The sequence below is a fragment of the Engystomops pustulosus genome, chromosome 7 (assembly GCF_040894005.1).
Source record: "Engystomops pustulosus chromosome 7, aEngPut4.maternal, whole genome shotgun sequence".
NCBI lineage: Eukaryota > Metazoa > Chordata > Amphibia > Anura > Leptodactylidae > Engystomops > Engystomops pustulosus.
In genome coordinates this window covers 70264959-70285160 of record NC_092417.1, presented here as the reverse complement: position 1 = coordinate 70285160, position 20202 = coordinate 70264959, and the positions used below count along the sequence as shown (strand labels likewise).

The 20202-nt window shown below is 41.1% G+C and overlaps 1 protein-coding gene across 3 annotated transcripts in view; it reads right to left on the bottom strand.

Moving 5' to 3' along the window:
* Positions 1 to 6036: 6036 nt before the first annotated feature.
* TC2N (tandem C2 domains, nuclear) overlaps positions 6037 to 20202 on the bottom strand; it is a 48588-nt gene continuing 34422 nt past the window's right edge. For all 3 annotated transcript variants that reach the window (XM_072116638.1, XM_072116637.1, XM_072116636.1), the window contains 2 exons: positions 19145 to 19344; positions 6037 to 6724 (listed from right to left, as the gene is read on the bottom strand). In XM_072116638.1, the coding sequence (XP_071972739.1) occupies positions 6608 to 6724; positions 19145 to 19344 (317 nt within the window). In that variant the 3' untranslated portion in view covers positions 6037 to 6607. The remainder of the gene's footprint in view (positions 6725 to 19144; positions 19345 to 20202) is intronic.

Below are 20202 nucleotides of genomic sequence, written 5' to 3'. Positions count from 1 at the left end.
GACAAATGGTACAGGATGATATATGGGAGTGCGTGTTGCTCTACTTAGATGAATATACAGAAAGGTATACTATATGTTCAACAGAATGGGGCAGATTTACTTACCCGGTCCATTCGCGATCCAGCGGTGCATTCTCTGCGGTGGATTCGGGTGTTCGATTCACTAAGGCAGTTCCTCCGACGTCCACCAGAGTTCACTATCCATTGCTGGGTGCAGGTAAGCGCGTGTCCAGCGACACTTTTTTTTTTTAATGCGGCGGTTTCTGCAAATCCGTCGGGTTTTCGTTCGACCATGCCCCTCGATTTCCGCCGCGTGCACGCTGGCGCCGATGCGCCACAATCCGATCGCATGCGCCAAAAACCCGGGGCAATTCAGGGAAAACCGCCGCAAATCGGAAATATTCAGGTAACACGCCGTAAAAATGCAATTTGGGCCCTTAGTAAATGACCCCCATAGTGTTTCTATGGTCGCATGGGATAGGTATCCAGTGTTTAAAGTGCATAGTGCCTATAACTACCAAATGCAACCCTATATTTGTTCACATAATGCACATCCAAAAAGGCATACCTTACTGCCGTAAACATTGTCCAGAACACATTGATTTGTTATAGACTATTTCAGTAGGGTCGAAGGTAACATATTACACATACCCATTTTCTATGGTTCACCTGCTGTCTGATGCCAAATTCCCTGACGCACGTTTCGGCGCTAGCATACGTTATGGTAAAGAGGGCCTTACGATGTTGCATGGTTATGATTCAACTATTTTCAGAAAAGAACAATAATGTTAAATTTTTTAAGTCTACCAAAAATACAAATAGTTCTCTCAACTATAAACTATAAAAGATTCTGTAAATGGGCTGTGCATTGGCTATCCCTTTCTGTGGTGGAAGTGCTTCTGTTGTAGCTAGATCGGAGTAAAAGGACTCCTTTTATCTGTGTGGAAGTATGAGACTTGTGGTCAAGAGGTCTATCTCTAAGCAAAAGAAAACAATTTTGCCCTTATTCGACCCTTCAAGCCTCCCTATCAAGTCACGTGCAGCAGAACAAGCTCAGGTTGGCAGGATATGAAGAAGCTTAAAGGGCACAGAGTGCCCCTGGCATTGGCACAGTCATTCATCAGATACAATGCAAGGCATCAGTGTTTTGGCTCTTACCTTGAGCAGGAACTTCTTGGTGCATAGAAGTGTTTATTGCAATATAAACTGGTAGATCCTGTGACTATTGTCTCACTGCACAAATACTATAGGAATATTAGATGTATATAGCCCCGGGCATCACATGGATGCATCATTTGTTTCTTTTTAATTTGTGATAATGTGATGCAGAACTGTAATGATTGAAACTTTATGTCATATAAATTTCCTAATTGATATTTCAAATGCACAAATGGTGTAAATTGCACAACAATCTTAAAAGAAGAAATAAGATAACTTTCCATAATAGAGCAATATGGTACTTGTCCAAGTGCACATTGAAGATATAAAAACTATGAAAGTACATAGTATCGGCCTTCAGTCTAATTTGCTTAGTTACCTCCCTCTATTGTGGCACAGGTCTAGGTGAATGGCGTCTCTCTGATACTTTCCTCATCGGTAATGGCACCCATTAAGGCTGTCCATTGTCACCTCTGATTTCCATTCTTACATTGGAGCCATTCTTTCTCAGGCCTAAGGTTAACCTGGATGTTCAGGGTTTACTGAGACACCCTACATAAAGTGGCAACCTATACAGGCAATCTGCCCTTTTTTATTAGTAATTTTAAAATTTTTTAAATAATGGCTAAAAAGTGGCAAGATCACTCTACTCCCCTCCTGGCGTATGTGCTGTTGCCATTATTTGACTCTATTTGCGATTATTTTGTGATTATTTAAAAAAAAAATACAGGAAAGATTTATTTAAGGGCCAAAACCACTTTAATAAATCCGAAACAGCAATCTATGAAGGCAGATCTAGAACTATCGCAACGAGCCGTCTAAAGATAAATCAGTACATTTTCTATCGGATAACCTAGTACAAGGCTTGTCCTACTCTTTTCGTTTCAGGTGGTCCACTGCTTCCCTTACCTAGGCATTCAGTTTCTAGACTCCCATTCACATTGTCAAAGAACTGAACACACAATGTTATGCAGGCCCAAAAAACACAAAGTCCTCTGTTTCACAGATTGTAGGAGGTATGATCTAGTATACCACCTTACATAGGTGTTGGATTGATGTAGTCATAGCAAAGACAAGCAGTGGGTATTGGTGGAACAAAGCTATTCCCTGTGGCAACTTTTGTAATTATGCTAATGAACTGGAAAGGCTGTTTCCAGAGCCCCTCAGTACTGTAGCTTCTCAGACTGTTTCAATTAGCAAATTAACTCCCCTCCCCTTGCACTTCCTGTTGCTGCTAGATCACACAGTCAGAGGCAGAGAGCAGGGGCTTGAGTGAGACATGTTCTGTTCTGTTTCATTAAAATTCATAATTCATGGAGACTAGTACTCTTTGTCTTTTGTGGAAAGCAAGCAAGGACAGCCATCGTAGTACAGTAGTTTTTTTTATCTTGTTCACTAAAAAATGAGGTACAGGATGGTAAATTGCTTACACTTAGACTGAAGAATTCATGGCCTCTCATGAAGGAAGCAGGTGCAGAGGCATTGAATGGGTAATGAGGATTCTTTTTTAGTCCCCAAAGCTATTATTCCAACTTTTTCCAGTGCTTGTGATTATTCCCCACTTTACACCAGTCCCATGCCAATGGGGCGTACAGGATCGTGTAAGGGGGCGAGGTTGGTGGCAGAGTGGGCTGGCATAGGACGTCTCTGCCCTGATCAAAAACAACACTTGCCCCTATTTCCCCATGTTCCAGGAAGCTGCAATTTAAGGATCTTTTTACAGCATTTTCCTGCTTTCTGGGCAGCCTTTCCAATACAAACAGGAGACAGAGTGCAGAGGGCACATATCCCAATGGCAAAACATCATAACATGTGACTTGTCACCTGGAAAGATGAGTAGACACCAGAAAGAGACCTGATCTGTTAACACCCCATCCATGAAACACTGACTTGTTATTACGGAAGATTAGATAGTGAACTCCCCATTTTTTACAATTTAGTTTCCTGTTTCAAGGTCATGTATTTCTGTATCTTATTTATCTCAGTATACTTTTATAAGTTCAGCAATTTGCAAACTCACACTATCCTGCAGCCAGAGATGCATTTTTCAAGCATTTAAGGACATATTAAAAACACATTGTCGACGTTCATTGATAGTGTTGCAGGGTCCTTGTTTTTGGCACACAAATCTTGCGGTAATCAACGCTGGGATATTAGGTTGTGGTGCTCTTCTAGTTGATTTTAGAAGAAAGGAGCTTATCATGCATGATTTCGATGGTAGATTTCCTTTAAGAGGTTTAGTACTTTTAAGCAGCAATAAGTAGACATATGCTTTCAGTTCAGTTGATACATTACATGTGTTTTCGGTGTATGGCTCTTTAGGACAAGAATCTCTATAGCAATGATCCTCTTCCTGCAATCTGTCCCTGTCCTAGAAAAAGCTGCTTAATCCCTTTGTTCTGGGTCCTATGTGACCTTTACAAAGCTCTTAAATGTATGAAATAAAACACTCCAGTCCTGGTGCTTCCATCATTGAGGATTAGGCTTTATTGCAGTTACTGGGTTCTTAATGACATTGTTAATAAATAAGTAAATAAAGAACTTTATGCAGTTATATTTTGTTAAAATATGTAAATGTTTTTCTTCTAAATCAAAATACGAAATATACTGAGAGTGGTAAAGTGGTACTGTGCAGATATCTGTATCCACAATAAGGCATTTACAAGCAGTACATCAATGTCCTTGGCTGCTTAGAGATTTTTATTTGCGGGCACAGAGACAAAAACGGATGCATTACTGAGAAAAAAATGGAAGAAAAACTGAGACACAATGGAGACAAAACCAACGGATGTGCAACTGAAACTGAGCATCAATGCATCGCCTTTTGATTCACTGAAGCCAGGAAGCGAAAACCTGTATGTGTCCATATCACAGATGTGAAAAATTCCACCAATGTGAAACCACCCTATAAAGCAAGCCATGAAAAGGAAAGAACTGCCTGTAGAACTTGTAAAAATGATCATTTTGGGTCAGGGTGCGTTCCCACATGGCAGTTTTTCACAAGTGGCAGAAACGCATTTTATTTTCAGAACAGATGTATTTCTTAACACAATGTTAACAGTTATGTAATCAGGCAAATCTCTTCTCAGCTGTTCTGATACGTTTGAAAATGCATGCATTAGGGTGATGTCACACATGGCATTTTTAGGCTGTCCTTGGGCCGTTTTTAGTTTTTAGTTTCAGATAGTAAAAAACGCATCTGTTTTATCAGAACGCATGCATTTTTGTTCGGTTTTCCGAATTTGCACAATTAAAAACGGACAAAAACACATGCGTTTTCAAAACCGCCATGTGTGACATCACCCTTACTGCTACGTGTGAAAAGGTGTACATATCACAGGCCACACACAACACATCTGAGTTTTGCGGCTCCGGCAAGCGACACATACATTGTTGTATACAAACCACGCTGTGTGCGTGAGCCCATACAAATACATGAGGCACAGATACAACAATTATGTGCAGGAGGCCTGATATGAATGTGAATTATTTGTGAAATATTCCAGGGGGGCAGGAATTGTGACTCTTTCAGGGCTTGTAAACCAGAAAACTGCTGTACAAGCCCTGATAAATTCCCTCTTAGGCCGGTGACACGTGGTGTTTTTGTTGCGTTTCTGCTGTGATTTCGAAAGCATTGAAAATGCATGCGTTGTTTGCTTGCGTTTGCGTTTTTAAAAAACGCAATGCTTGATGTCTGTCAATTGCATTAAGCTGTGTCTCTTGGAATGTAGGTTTTCCAAAACCCATTGAAAAAGACAATCTGCATTCAAAAACGCAACAAAAATGCCACGTGTATCTCTGGACAGATGAAGATCACTCCTCCCAGAATCCCAAGTAGTTTGAAGGACATTGAGGGGCATATCTACTAATGCAGGGTGTGCTACAGACTTTGAATGTAAAATCTGGCGCAAGGTGGAAGGCCTCCTAATTTTTGTTCCATGATGCCTAGTGCAGCTGCGCTACAAAAGTGTCACGTGCGACACAATAGTGGAGTGGACACTTCTTAAATACCTGTGCAAGCAGCTTACACCTAAAAGAATGCGCAAAGTCCGTCAGAAAACAGACACAAAGCCCTTAGTAAATGTCCCCTAGTCTCTTTAATTGCTAAAAGATATCCAAATAAATTTGTTTGTACTAAAATATAAAAGAATTCCCTTTTACATACAACATCTACGTTCCATCTACAAGTCTCTTCTTCCTGAATTCACATTACTATATTGTCTAGAAAATAATTTAATCAACTCTAGAAAAATATAAACCCATGAGACATCCTCCTTTAAGAAATTGTAACCAAATACAGTTTAGGATTCCCGCACAGTATGAACCATATTTACTACAGGTATAAATTGATAAATCAGCAGGGTGGCTACATTAGGAGTCCCCATTGTTAGTGCTGGGGATTTTGAGCATTCTGTGAATAGATTGTAAGCTCTTTCGAGCAAGCTCCGCATTTCAATTAGTTCATCTGATAACTAATGTTCTAGTCTGCAATGTCCTATTTAGTTGCATGTACCCCATGATCTGTAAAGTGGCGGTGAATATGATTGCGCTATATAAAAAATGTCTTAATTATTCTGCTACTATAACGGAACAGAGCAATATATAAGAAGCACGGATGGGAACCTGGCCCAATTTGCAATACTATTTCATGAAGTACTCCAATTGTATATTTCAGGCAAACGGTTATGTAGAACTACTTATGAATAAAGTTATATGAGAAGATTTTTAAATAGGTTGTCCACTTTCAGCAAAACGTTGATATTGTTTGTGTACAGAAAAGTTATAAATTTTCCAATATACTGTCTATATTAATTCCTCCTGATTTTTTAGATCTCTGCTTGCTGTCCTGCTATAGAAACCTTTTATGTTTACTTCCAGTGGATAGAAATCTGTTGATGGTCTTGCGATGGACATGCAGGTGCACAAGCTGTTGTTGTAGAGTAATAGGAGTTGTGCAATACTAACGGCTTGAGCACCTGCATGTCCATCACATCACCATGGACAGATATCTATCCAGTGAAAGTAAACGTAGAAGCTTTCTATTGCAGAACAGCAAGCAGAGATCTAGAAAACCATGAGGAATTGATACAGAAAGTATACAGTAAAATTGGATAACTTTTTTTTACACAAAACATATCAAATATTTGTTGAAAGTGGACAATCCCTTTAACACCTGTTAGAGCAGAAAATGATATAAAGTAACCAGATGCACTTTGATATGGGGAATGCAGCAACTGCAGAGTTTACAGTAGCAACATTTACTGTAACTGTATAGCATGGTGTGTGCAACATGAGGATTTCACTACTGTGCCTCATGTTTCACAGTATAGTCTGTATGTATTCTTTGTCTATATATTATATCCCATTGCTTCAAGACAAGATCCTTTGAGCATGACTTAATCCATTACACAGTCATTATATACAGATAATCCCTGGCATCTGCAAGTGGTTTAGTAACTCAGGGGGTTCAGTTTATGCCACTTTGTCACCAATTTCTCCGGATGGCTAATCGTGTCCGTCCATTGTTCTGCGGCCTCGCTGCTGTTACTGTCACTGCTGATCCATACCTGCGAACAAGAAATGGTCACTGAGTTATGTGGCTTTCTATAAATAGCAGTGAAACTCTTTCCTGGTATAAAATATGTTAAAGTCTACCTGCACACAGGGCTACAGTTATATGGGATGCACTTCTAACTCTGCTCCTCCTACAGTCCTCCCCTCCTGATGGCGCGAGCCGTCTCAATGCCAGCTATTGAAAAGCAAATGCAGGAGGGGGAGGAGGCAGTGGGTGGGTTAGAAGTGGCATAATACGGGGGGCATAATCTAAGGGGGAACAAAGCTCTTCATTGAAATTAACATAAAAGATAAAAGTCATTTTCAAAGAAATTAGTTGGCTGTTATCAATGCAGCATTTTAATCTCTATACTGGTGGTGCTTTGTAGAGGTTAAATAAAGTGCTAGATTTCCTTTAAGTAATTTATCAGTAAACCCACTGGGCCCTTTACAGACTACACATACAGGATCTACCTGTTTCCCTCAAAATAAACCCACAAAAATAAGACCTCGTGCAATTAAAGGAAAGTGCTATTACCAAACATGAGAGATTGGGTCAATGATACTAATAGAAATGGAGTCATAAGAAATTCATCTTTAAATTCAGAGTTTGGAGAGTTATAAGGTTATAAGAAGTGGTGACATGATGGTCTTTAAATAAAAAATGTTTACTATAGATTGTTGTCCATGGAAATAGAGTGTTGATTTACCCAACAATAAATGTGAATTCCTGTTCATGGTAAAATAAAACATCCTCTGAGCATTAGACCTAGTCCCTCTTTAGGCGCAAAAATAGTAAAAGACACTGTCTTATTTTTGGGGAAACACGGTGTATAGTAACTAGCCCGGCAGCTGTCATGACACAGAGAAACATGGAGCATGGAATAAGTAGTGTAAACCAGCAGTGAAATTGCTACATAAAATATATAGTCTGTGCTGCACATTAGTCTACACATTACTGTGTAGAAAGTATCCAGAGAGCAGAAGGTGGGGGAGGATTGCTGTTAAGCCATGCATGAGAAAGATTTGGTGTTATACCTCACTATTCTCTTCAGGACACTTCTGTATCCACAAGCAGCACACACTCAACTATCCTGTCAGCTACACACAGAGAGCATCGCATTACCTTCACCTCCTCCCTTCAGAGTAAGCAGGGAGCAGCAGAAACTATATTGTATACAACTCTACAGACAGGAATAAGCAGCACAACCTGAGGAAACAGCTAGTGCAGGAATAGGCTGAGGAGTATAGCAAAGAAACTGCTACACATAGGTAATGACGATAATACCTTAGGCAAAGTTGTCCAACATTCAAAAAGCTATTGATTTAAAAAAAATAAACATATTGGAGTTGCACTTTAAAGTAAACCTGTCAACCCCTAAAAATCTGAGTTATATGCAGGTAGCATACAGAACAGGATTAGCTAAGCAGGTTGATCTAAAATATATTCGGTATAAGTGTATTTAATACACTTAACCTTTCTAAATCTGGAAGTCATGGAAGCAGTCCTATCAATGACTGACCGCCAGATGACTTCACAGCATAGTATGTCCACAATACAATGCAGTTAGAGAATAAAATACGCCTCATACTAAATCTTTTCTCACAAAACTATAATTCACTATATTTAGCTCCTCCTGCTCTTTAGCATAAGCCTGTAGATACACTGTATTTTCATGGTGCATTTTCATGGTTGAGCTGGCTGATAACAGGGACCAAACCATATAATTTAGTAGGAAAGTAAATAGAGAGAATATACTGCAAGTGAAACACCTTGTTGGGTTACATTCCGACCTCCAGTTTAAGAATAAAACCTTTGTTGGATTATGGCTTGATCTGACTAGAGCACAATTTGTGACCCCAACTTCCTACATAAATCTCATGAGTTGCACTCCGGGGATGGATATGAGTAATGAGTGGATGTGTGATGACGGTATGTGAGTGAAGGCCTGGGAAGGAATACGGGTGCTCCACAGATGTTCCCAGGACACGTGCACCTGCAGCTGGCTCCAGTATGGGATCATGCTTTCCTGTGTTGATTACTTTCCCGGAGTTGTAGCGGGAACCTGGCTGCCCCTCAATAGGGAGGAGAGCAGACTTGACCCATTCTGTCTGTGCGCTTGGATTCATAACAGAGGACTCAGTGTTTTTCATGAAAAGCTGCACTGTTACCCTGCTTAATCCCCCCTTATTGTGTATTCTCTGGCTTTTTCTATAATCCAAATTACAAACTGTCCTCATAAGAGTTTGGTTTCAGAAGCTAATTGCAAACGTATGGGTACAGCACAGGATAGATGGATATCTGGTGTACAGTCATCTCAGTTGGGGCGATCTGTAACAGGATGGCGGCTCATAATGTACAGTTACATCACGGTTCTTCTAGGGCTCCGCTGTGGATCACATTTATGAATGCTGTCTGTGAGATAGACAAAATAAACTTACAGCCAGCAGTCAGAAGATTTATCACAGTGAATAACACTGTGTGATGATTCGGCATCTTTTTAGAAGTAAGATGTCATCACCAACTTGTTTTAAGACACTGAGTATGTTCCAGAAAACGGGGACATTTTCAAGATCATGGTTCCTAATCTAGATAACGCTGTCTAAAATGACTGGACCTTAAATAAATTGCGCATTTGGCTATAATTCTGCCTTAAGGACCTTTATCTGTTGTATGCACAGAGGCACAGAGGCCAGTTGTAAAACTAAAATCGGATGTTACAACTGTTCCAACATGAAAATCCTGCTCCATTAGATATAAACAGTAAAGAGTTGCACAACATTGGTGTGCCAGCTGTGTTCCTGGTCACACACAAAGAAGTTTCTTTCATCTCCCTTAAGGCAACAGTAAGGACTTTTCTATTTGTAACTTTAGGGAGTCAGAAAGGCAGTAAGCTGAGGTGATGATGGCAGAGAGTTAAAACGCTGAGGGGGAAATATACTATGCCTTGTCTATAAGTTTTTCCCTAGCCCACCATATTAACTAAAGTTTGTGCCGAAGACTACATCACAAATTTCTATGCCAGGCCTGAGCAAAGTCCTGAATTTACTAAGGGCCAGAGCTTCAATACCTCAGTCTCAATGAATTCCCCCGTCTGTAAAAAAAGGCAGCATGAAACTTTTAAGTATTAAAACAATGTAAGTTTTCCAGCACTCAACGGTCTATTGTCTGTATCCTGGCAACCAGTCTGACTTCAGGTTCTGAGAAATGGTTGGATACTTTGGAGAAGGTGGCAGCTCTGTAGTTAAAATGTATTTCCATTGTGTTTAGAAGCATTTATAGCTAGTTTTGGGTAAACACATGATGCGCTCTAATGGTTGGCAGTAGTCCCCCATTCAAACTCTTTGCTAAAATCTTGCTGAATCAGCTCCTTAGCAAGACCGTGTGAAAATCCATGATAAACAACACATTAGTTTGTGCTGCAATTTGTTTTTCCGATGAGATTTATTAAACTGTCACTACATTGGCACTGTAATATAATGAAGATTTTTTACCCATAATTCTGAACAAAAAAACCACAGTGTGTCTCCCGCTATTTTCACACCAAGTTTTAGCCCTCCACTGAATTGGGTGGATTCCCGATGTATCCTTACAACAGAGGGCTAGGACTTGTCATCACTTTCCACCACCTCCTTTGTAAGCAAGGAGGAGCAGCAGCTAGTGATTGGTATCCCAGAGTGTATGCTCAGCAGAGGCCAGGGGAGGGATGCAACACTTTGCATATTGTTAATGTTGCCTTCAAATGGTGTTCCCATTTTAGCAAATAAAATTTATTGTTTGAAAAGTTAAAAAGTTTTCCAATATACTTTCTGTATCAATTGTGTTGATATATTCTTTAGCTATGTTCTGTCAGGACTCGCTGAACTGCTCCTCAGTATTCCCGCTCACCTCGCAGGTTCCTGATGTGGGTTTCCCCTTATGAGAGCAGTTTATCTGCTGTAAGCAGGGCCCTAGTCCACAGGGACGTCACAGGGTTAGTTCACCAGTAGTCTGACACCTTGTGGTTGTGCTGTTTGTTGGTCAGGTTCTTCTAGGTAAGAAACCTAGGTAATTTTGTAGCATCAACTGACCAACAACAGACTATACACACACTATCAGAAGGGAATTTTCTTCTTCAGCCTTTGCCAGGCTTCCTCCCTGGAGAGGCGTTAGGGGGGTGGCAAACTCAGCATTTGCCCAGGGCCCCCTGACCTAAAGGACTTTTGTGGGCAGAGGATGTATTGCTTCTTTAATAACCCTTGGTTGAATGCCAGGGTAAAGATGCTATCTGCTATTATCTATCTATCTCCTATCTAGTTATCTATCCAAAAAGAAAGTCCAAGCAGCACAAACCTTCAGAGAAAAAGAAAATTGGGTGCAGGCATCCCAGGACCGGGCCTCAGGTCCTCCAGTAATAGTATAAAGAAAGCGGGCAGCACTCCGTTGTGAATAAAAGTAAAAAAGTGTCTTTATTCCATAGTGAGCAACTGTGACAGCGACGTTTCGGCTCTGCAAGAGCCTTTCTCAAGGGCTTGAGAAAGGCTCTTGCAGAGCCGAAACGTCGCTGTCACAGTTGCTCACTATGGAATAAAGACACTTTTTTACTTTTATTCACAACGGAGTGCTGCCCGCTTTCTTTATACTAGTTATCTATCCATTCATCTATCAATCTATTATCTCTCTTCTATTGTATCTATCTCTCATATCTATCCAGATGTAGGAGAGCTGTCATTGTGTGTAATACACATCTCATGGATCACATCATCGCTGATCTGTCTCATCTCTCTTTCTATGTGTCAGATACTAGTACAATGTTCAGAAGGTAAATAAAAGTATAGATAAACCTGTATCCTGATAATCTAACCACATTGTCAGCTCACAGAACTAGATGGATAGGAGCTAAAACAGAAATAAAACTTAGTAAAATTGTGAAGTAAATGGTAAAAAATGATCTTTATTGTGTAGGGGGTTGAGATTTGAGAATATTCTTTCGTGGGAAAAACCCCTTTAAGTAACATATTTATAACATTAAAAAAAATCTCAAGGCCACCCATTATCATTCCATTATACTCGTGTACGTGGAGGAGATTTTAGGGGGTCTAAAGTTTATGGGATTGAAAAAATCCAGAGAAGTTGCAGAATGGGATCTTCCTCTTAGACATGCTAATACCAAACAGATAAATAGCGAAATTGAACTCTTTGTCTTCCAGTAAGAATTTTTATATACTAAAAATAGCCTAGTTGAAAATATTTATTTTCAATATTTTTATTGTCATTTTTAGGTTTATAGATATGTGAAATATTTAGTTCTACAAGACACAAACATATCTATACACACGTTTTTTACATAAAGATAACATTGTGCATGCCACTGATGGTCATACAGTCTACCTTGTAGGTGTTTTATTTATATTCATATTTATTTTCACTTTTACCCTTACTTTATTGCATATTGTAAATACCTACACTAATCTAATTACACTTTTTTTTCCTCTCTTTATATAAATGTACGTTTACTGGCCCCTCTGTACCTGTAAATATTAGAATAGATGTCCTTGATGTTCCTTGTTCCTCCTTGGAGTTGAATAGAGTAGTTATAGATAGGTAATAAATGTAATTTACGGGGAAAACCCTTTAAAATACGGTATAATAACTTCCTTATAACTTTTAAGCAGACTACACTTCCCTATCCAGAACAATATTTAATTATTACTTTCATTTTCCCTGAGGAACTATTCTGTTCCTATCCTATTCTGAATAATTAATTATGTAATGTAAATGGCTTTTAAAGGGGTGTAAATCTGACTTTAGCTATGGGGTCCCATTATATTTATGTAAGACCGCCAGCTCTCTCTTTGACAAATTTATTTATATTTTTCAAAATGGCAAAAAAATGCCATTTTCGACTTTGGACGCTATTTTCCGTTACGGGGTTAAACGCAGTGAAAAAACTTTATTATATTTTGATAGATCGGACATTTTCGGACGTGGCGATACCTAATGTGTTTATGATTTTTGCTGTTTATTTATATTAGTTCTAGGGAAAGGGGGGTGATTTGAATTTTTAGGTTTTTTTATTATAATTTTTTTTTTTTAACTTTTTTTTATTTTTACTTTTACTATTTTTCAGACTCCCTAGGGTACTCTAACCCTAGGTAGTCTGATTCATCCTATCATAAACTGCCATACTACTGTATGGCAGTATATGTGGATTTTACTCCCCATGCATTACAATGTGCAATTAGCACATTGTAATGCATGGGTTAAAACAAAGTAGCCTCGGGTGTAACCCGAGGTTACCATGGCGACGGATCGCCGCTCCCCGTGACGTTATCGGGGAGCAACGATCCGCAACAAGATGGTGGCGCCCATGCTGCGCCATCTCTTTGAAGCCGCCGGCAGCATTGCCGACGGCGATCGAGGTGAAAAGCTAGCACTAATCGCGGGTGTTACCGGTAAACCTTTGCTGCAATATGCAGCAAAGACTTACCGGCTATGGAGAGGGCTCGGCCCTCACGTCGGGAAGTGATTAAAATCTCACAGAACCAGCCACCATTCAGACAAATACAATAGCCTTCATCCTCTTCCAACCTCAAGAATGTTCTTAATGGCTTGCTACATACAGGAATTTAACACATACATACAATCAGGGCCGGAATATAGTCATGGGGAGCCTTGGGCATGAAAGCTGGTGGGGGCCCCCATTGAATGTAGTCCAGACAGGGAACAGCAAACACTTTATACCGCTCCCCAGCAATAACTATATACAGCCTCCCCAGTAATCACTATATACAGCCCCCCAGAAATCACTGTATACAGTCCCACGCATTAACTATATACAGCCCCCTATAATAACTATATATAGCCCCCTATAATAACTATATATGTATATATATATATATATATATATATATATATATATATATATGTAGTCCAAACAGGGAACAGCAATCTCTTCCCAGCAATAACAATATGCAGCCTCCCTAGTAATCTCTATATATAGCGCTCAGTATTCACTATATACAGCCCCAAGTAATCACAATATAAAGCCCCCAAGAAATCACTGTATACAGCTTCTCAGAAATCACTATATACAGCTCTGCCAGTAATTACTATATACAGCCCCCAGCATCACTATATACAGCCCCCAAGTAATCACTATATACAGCCCCCCAGCAATCACTATATACAGCCTCCCAGTAATCAGTATATACAGCTCCTCAGCAATCACTATATACAGCTCCCAGTAATCACTCTATACAGCCCCCCAGTAATCACTATATACAGCCTTGCCTCAGCAATCACTGTATACAGCCCCCACTAATAAATATATACAGCCCCAGTAATCACGGTATACAGTCCCCCAGCAATAACCATATACAGCTCCCAGTTTTCACTATATACATCCCCTAGTAATCACTATATACAGCCCCTTAGCAATAACTGCATACAGCCCCACCAGCAATTACTATATACAGCTCCCCAGCAATTACTATATGCAGCCCCCAGCATTAACTATATACAGCCCCCCCCAACACTACCTATATACAGTCCCACAGCATTAACTATATACAGTCCCCCAATAACTATATAGCCCCCTTATAATAACTACACACAGCCTCCCATTATAACTATATACAACACCCTATAATAAATATATACAGTCCTCTCTATCAACTATATTAAGCCCCTGTAAAAACTATGTGCAGCCCCTTGTAATAACTATATTCAGCCCCCTGTAATAACTATATACAGCCCCCTATTATAACTATATACAGCCTCCCTATAGCTATATACAGCCTCCCTATAATAACTATACACAGATTCCCTATAATAACTATACTCAGGTCCCAATAATAACTATGTCACAGGTGCTCCTGCGACCCATGGCTCGGGTCGCAGGCGAACCTATGTACCTCTGTGTGGCCCGCTGCAATACTCACCTCGCCGGGTTCCAGCAGCATCTCCCGCAGCTTGTCGCGCGTTCACCCCTCCTAGGGCACGCGCAAGCCGGCTCTATTAAAAGGGCCAGCGCACTGATGTTTGGCGCTGGCAAGCCGACTTTCCTGATAAATTCCCAGCGACGTCCTGCCAGATCTTTGTGACTTGCAGACTTAGAATAAACTTGTTCCCATGTCTTTTGTGTTAAAAGTGATTGACCTTGATTCTGTTCCTGACTACGCTCCTCTGCTGCCTGCCTTGACCGGTTGCCATGTCCCCGACCCTGATCCTGTGCTGCCTATCCTGCCCTACAGGCTGCCACTCGCTATAATTCTGCCTAATGTCTGTGTACCTTGCCTTGGCTGCCACTGCGGACAAATTCGCAACTATGGAACGTCCTGGTGGTACCACACCGCAGCAAGTAAAACCCACTCTGGTGAAACGACCAGGTACCACTTAGACTCTGGTCGAAGGTGTGGGCTTATGTCATCGACCGTGGTGATCCAGTGGGTCCACTACCCCTGGAGCCTGACAACGAGGTCCTGGGTATGAAGTCAGTCAGAGGGAAGCGGTTCTTCCTTTTTTGACTGGAAGGGGTTCGGGCCGGAGCAGAGGTCTTGGGAGTCAGAAGACAACGTTCTGGATCATAGTGTTCTTCAGAGGTTCCTTCATGCCAAAAAGATGGGGAGGCCAAAGGTGGGGGGGGGGGTACTGTCACGGGTGCCCCTGTGACCCATGTCTCGGTTCGCAGGCGCACACGTATACCTCTGTGTGGCCCTCTGGTGTCAGGATAGTGGATATCAAAAGTGTACCAAGATGGAGATGTCACACACTGCGCCACCTGCGGCAGGGCGCAGCCATCTTGGTATACCTCAGATCGTCTATGTCAGAGCAGAGAACTTATTTTTCCCTCGCTCTGCCATTGACTGAAATCGAGGCACATCGGCTGAATATGGCCTGGACCCAAATACACTGTGGGCGATCCGAATTGCCCACATTTTAGGCCAAAGTAGTGGGTGCCCTGGGCGACCCCCTATAATCCGCGCTGCATAAAGTCTGTTTTATCAAATCTGTTGGAAGAGGATGAAGGCTAGTGTTTTTTAGCTGGATCATTGTTGAAGATTTGGAGATACACCAACAAGTGACATTGGGTGGGATTTAGGAGCTCTGGTCAGAAATTTTATTATATGTGAATTTTTATTAAATATGACTTTTTGAATTTGGACTTTTGGATCGGTGCTTGACTGTAGGAAGCTCATGTGCATAGAGGAGTGCAACACTAAAAGCTTTTAGATTGCTTAATTTTTATGAAATTTGCAACCAGTTGGAGAAGTATTACTGTAATACAGTTCCCCCGCAGCATAATATGTCTCCCTTCTCTGCCATTCAATCAGCCACTGTAGACTATGAGAATTGTCTGTGCCGTTAATCATATGATCACTAGCGCCTGCACTGTTTCAGAGGATTTTTCAGCAATGTCTGTAACCCTGCTCAAGTGCTGACTTTGCTATCATCACACTTCCATTGTGGCTATCTTCAGGAGAGTATTAGTTTATGTTTTATTTGGGCTACTTTGGGCACTTTTACTATATTGTTTAGAGTGGGGGCATTGTTACTAAACTTGAAACTGTGGAGTGTTGTCAAGGCTCGGGGTTAGTGAACCCCCTGGACCACCATGGACGATGACACAAGTCGACACCTGGGACCGGAATCTAAGTGGCGCCCGGTCTTCCCCAGAGCCCACGGCAAAGCAGGTTGGTTTCGCTGCGGCCTGGGACCACTAGGTTGTTCCACAGACACGACTTGTCCGTGGTGGCAGCCAAGGTCGAGGTACAAAGTCGGCAGGCAGTCTCGTGGTCGGGGACAGGCAGGAGGTCAAGACAGCAAAGGTTCAGGGTCAGAGATTGAACAGGAGGTCATGGCTGGCAGCGGAGGAGCTTAATCAGGAACAGGTCCGGGGTCACAACAGGAGGTTAATACAAGGGAATAACTCACAGGAAACAGCTTTCTCTTAGGCATGAGCACAAAGATCCGGCAGGGAATGCTGGGAGCAGCCGGCTTAAATAGGAAACCCGGAAGTGCCAGCTCCAAGGGCGCGCTGGCCCTTTAAATCCCCGAAAGACAGCACGCGGTAGCGGGAACACGCACAACAACCAGCACTTTCTGTGAACTCCAAGGAAAGGGTAAGTAAATGTGCCCCAGAGAGGTACTAGGTCTTATTCTCAGGGGATGTATTAGTTTTCCATGAACAAGAATTCACATTTATTGTTGAACCAAAAAAATATCAATATTTAGTAATACACTGTAGTCATGTCACTGCATAAGTCAGCATAACCATCTGAATTCAATCATGAAAGTCTTGTGACTCTATTTCCATTTACTGATCCTAGTATTTATGCACAAATCTTTAGAAATAGCACTTTCCTTCAATGAGGACTTCTTGTCCAGTTAGCTGCACATAGCGCATTCGCAAGCAACAGTCAGTGATTTTGTCTCATGAATTCTTTACCCTCTTGCAGTATGTAAATGATGTACTAATACTTATGTATGGTGTGGGGGGAGCTGTAGCAATGACTGCAGTTAGGTCTTATTTTCTGGGGAGGCCTTATATTTCTAAGCTTTAAATAAATTGCACTAGGTCTTTTTTGGGGGGTGTCTTATTTTCAGGGAAACAGATTATACACTGCATTAAAAATAGCTAAATATAACAAAACTTCACTGCCTCTGTAATAAATCCACAAAAACATCACTGTAATACATCCACTAAATGGTCACAGCAATACATCCTCTACAGTGTAATATATCCAATATGCTGCCACTGTAATCCACCAAAATGTAAAATTCAGCAGGCTAGAGGCCTGACATAGATGTGGAAACTTAATGTTTTTGCCTGAAATTTCTAATGGTAGCTCTTGTCACAGGTATAAATTAACTTTAATGGCTACAATGACGATCTTCCTTTAACATAATGGATGAATGTCTTGATATATGAGAGTGAAAGGAAGCCCCTTGCTGTTATTTATCCAACTGACATTTTCTTCTCCTTGGAAAGAAATCTATTCAGCGAAGTGTAAACCAATATTCCTGGTCCTGTGCCTCAATGCTCTGCGTAGTTCTGCTCATGAAAGGGACATTTGTGCCTTATTTCAATAGGCAGCAGGATGCCTTATTGAATTGTCCTGTTATTGTTACCTTTAGTAACTACTTACAAATGTCATCTATATCGCACGGGGCTTTAATACCTACATACAGAACTTTCCATGGTCTCATTCTACAGAGCCGGGTGAGGTTACTAGGCAGAGGGTAAATGGCATATAGATAGAATTCTGAATAGAGCTTTATTCGTATTGCACAAACCTGTGATATATTCTTTATAAGGTTCAAAATATCCACAATAAATATTCCTTGAGCTATCCTTAAAGGAGTTGTAATATTAATTCTTATTTCCTGTCCACAGGATAAGGAATACGTATTAAATTAATGGGGTTTCTATCACAGGGACCCAATCAAAACTATACATATATATTGGAGCCTATTTACTAAGGGTCCGCGGGACCGCGATTCCGTCGGGTTTCACGAATATTTCCGATGTGCGCTGAATTGCCCCGGGTTTTTGGCGCACGTGATCGGATTGTGGCACATCGCTGCCAGCATGCATGCGACAGAAATCGGGAGGCGTCGCCGTCTGAAAACCCGATGGATTCAGACAAACCGCGGAATTTAAAAAAGAATTGTGTCACAAGATCAAGCACTCACATGCACCAGGAAGAAGCGGGTGAACTCCGGCGGACCTCAGCGCAGAAGCGACGGATGTAGGAACTCAGGCACACGGGCTTAGTGAATCGCGGCAGACCCGAATCCATGCACCGCGGGATAAAACGGGACTGGGTAAGTAAATCTGCCCTATTGAGTTGAAATAGAGCAGTTATTGCATGTTACAGTATGTAATGGTGTATATATTGGAGCTTCCTCAGTTGCCTCAAACTTATGATGATAAATATAGAGGAATATCCACTACAGCTGCATCATCTGCAGGGATGCAGGGCTTTAATAAATATCAATAATAATAATTCATTATTTATTTAGTGCACACAGATTACGCAGAGCCTGCCAGATCGGTCCCTGTCCCCAATGGGGCTCACAATCTAATCAACCTACCAGTATGTTTTGGAGTGTGGGAGGCAACCGGAGGAGTTGGAGGAAACCCGTGCAAACACGGAGAGAACATACAACTTGTTCCCTAGTAGGCTCTGCATGTTGACATGCAAGTGTCTGTATTGATAGGTGAATATCCACCAAGATTACATGACAGCCACAGTGTGGAATCGATAGCAGTGTGTCTTAAACATGTGTCTTAAACATGTGATCCACAGCTAGTCAAGTTGGGCTAGAGATTGCTGATTGCGAGTACTCATTGATAGGTTGCTTTGCTTTTTAGGATCAATTCAATGGTCCCTTAAAGCACTCATGGGTTAAAACATTGTTAATTCACAGAGTTTTACACAGTTCTTACCTGTCCAATAAAATGTTTCCTCCGGACTGAGCTGCGACTGTATAACTTAATCAGGAAATTGATTCCCTCCTCTTTCTGAGTCACTGGAAAAATCATGGTCTCCCCCCAGTTCACTTGGGAATTTGATAACTTTAACGGTCGCGTTTTCTTCTTGTAGAGTAGTCCCTCAGTGCTAAACATTTCAGCTTTGACATAGAAATCTGCAGATGGCAAAGAAAGCCGTGAGTGTCGAAGACCAAAGAACCCAAGATGCTAAAATCTAGCTCTGGTTTCTATAGTGGATTTTACTGTTCATTAATACTGCAAAGTCTATTTCCATATCACTTTTACTGCTACAATGGCCGACATTTACTAAAAACATGTGCACTATGAGTGCCATTCATGATTTGTGGCACCCGTTCATCATGAATCCGGCGCCCCATGCACTGCTCCTACAGTGTGTACCAACTTTTTTTGGTACACCTTTAACATGGGGCGTGCAACACACTTTTTGGGGGCGTGCGACACATGTGGCGCGGACACTTCTTAAATACATGTGCAAGCAGTCTGCACATAAAAGAACGTGCAAAGGTAAGACCCTACCATTTGATTTGATGCATTATGCATTAACCAAGCATATGTTGAGAATGCTGTCGCTACACTGATGAAGGATCAAATCTTGGTTAATCTCTGTGCTGATTGCTTTTGCTGAAAAAATTGTTATAAAATTATGATAATGACGCTCTGTCGCTTCTGTGCCTGGGATTTTCCTTTCACATTAATTATGCACTGCACCAGAGGATAATGTAATCACTGTTCTCCCTGTCAGGTAGAATAATCAATTGCTCCACTACTCCCAACTGCTGTGTATGAGTGATCCAGCTTAGGTTGATTAGTCCTGTCTTGGCTGTTCAGAAAGATTGTGTGTAATGTGGATCCAGCTTTCCCAAGGTCCTCAGCAAAAGGATTAAACAAGATATAATCCTGCATCAGTGTAGCTACAGCATTCTCAAGGTATGTTTGGTTCATAATGCATCAAATCAAATTGTAGGTTTCCTTTAAACAAATCTGGGCCAATG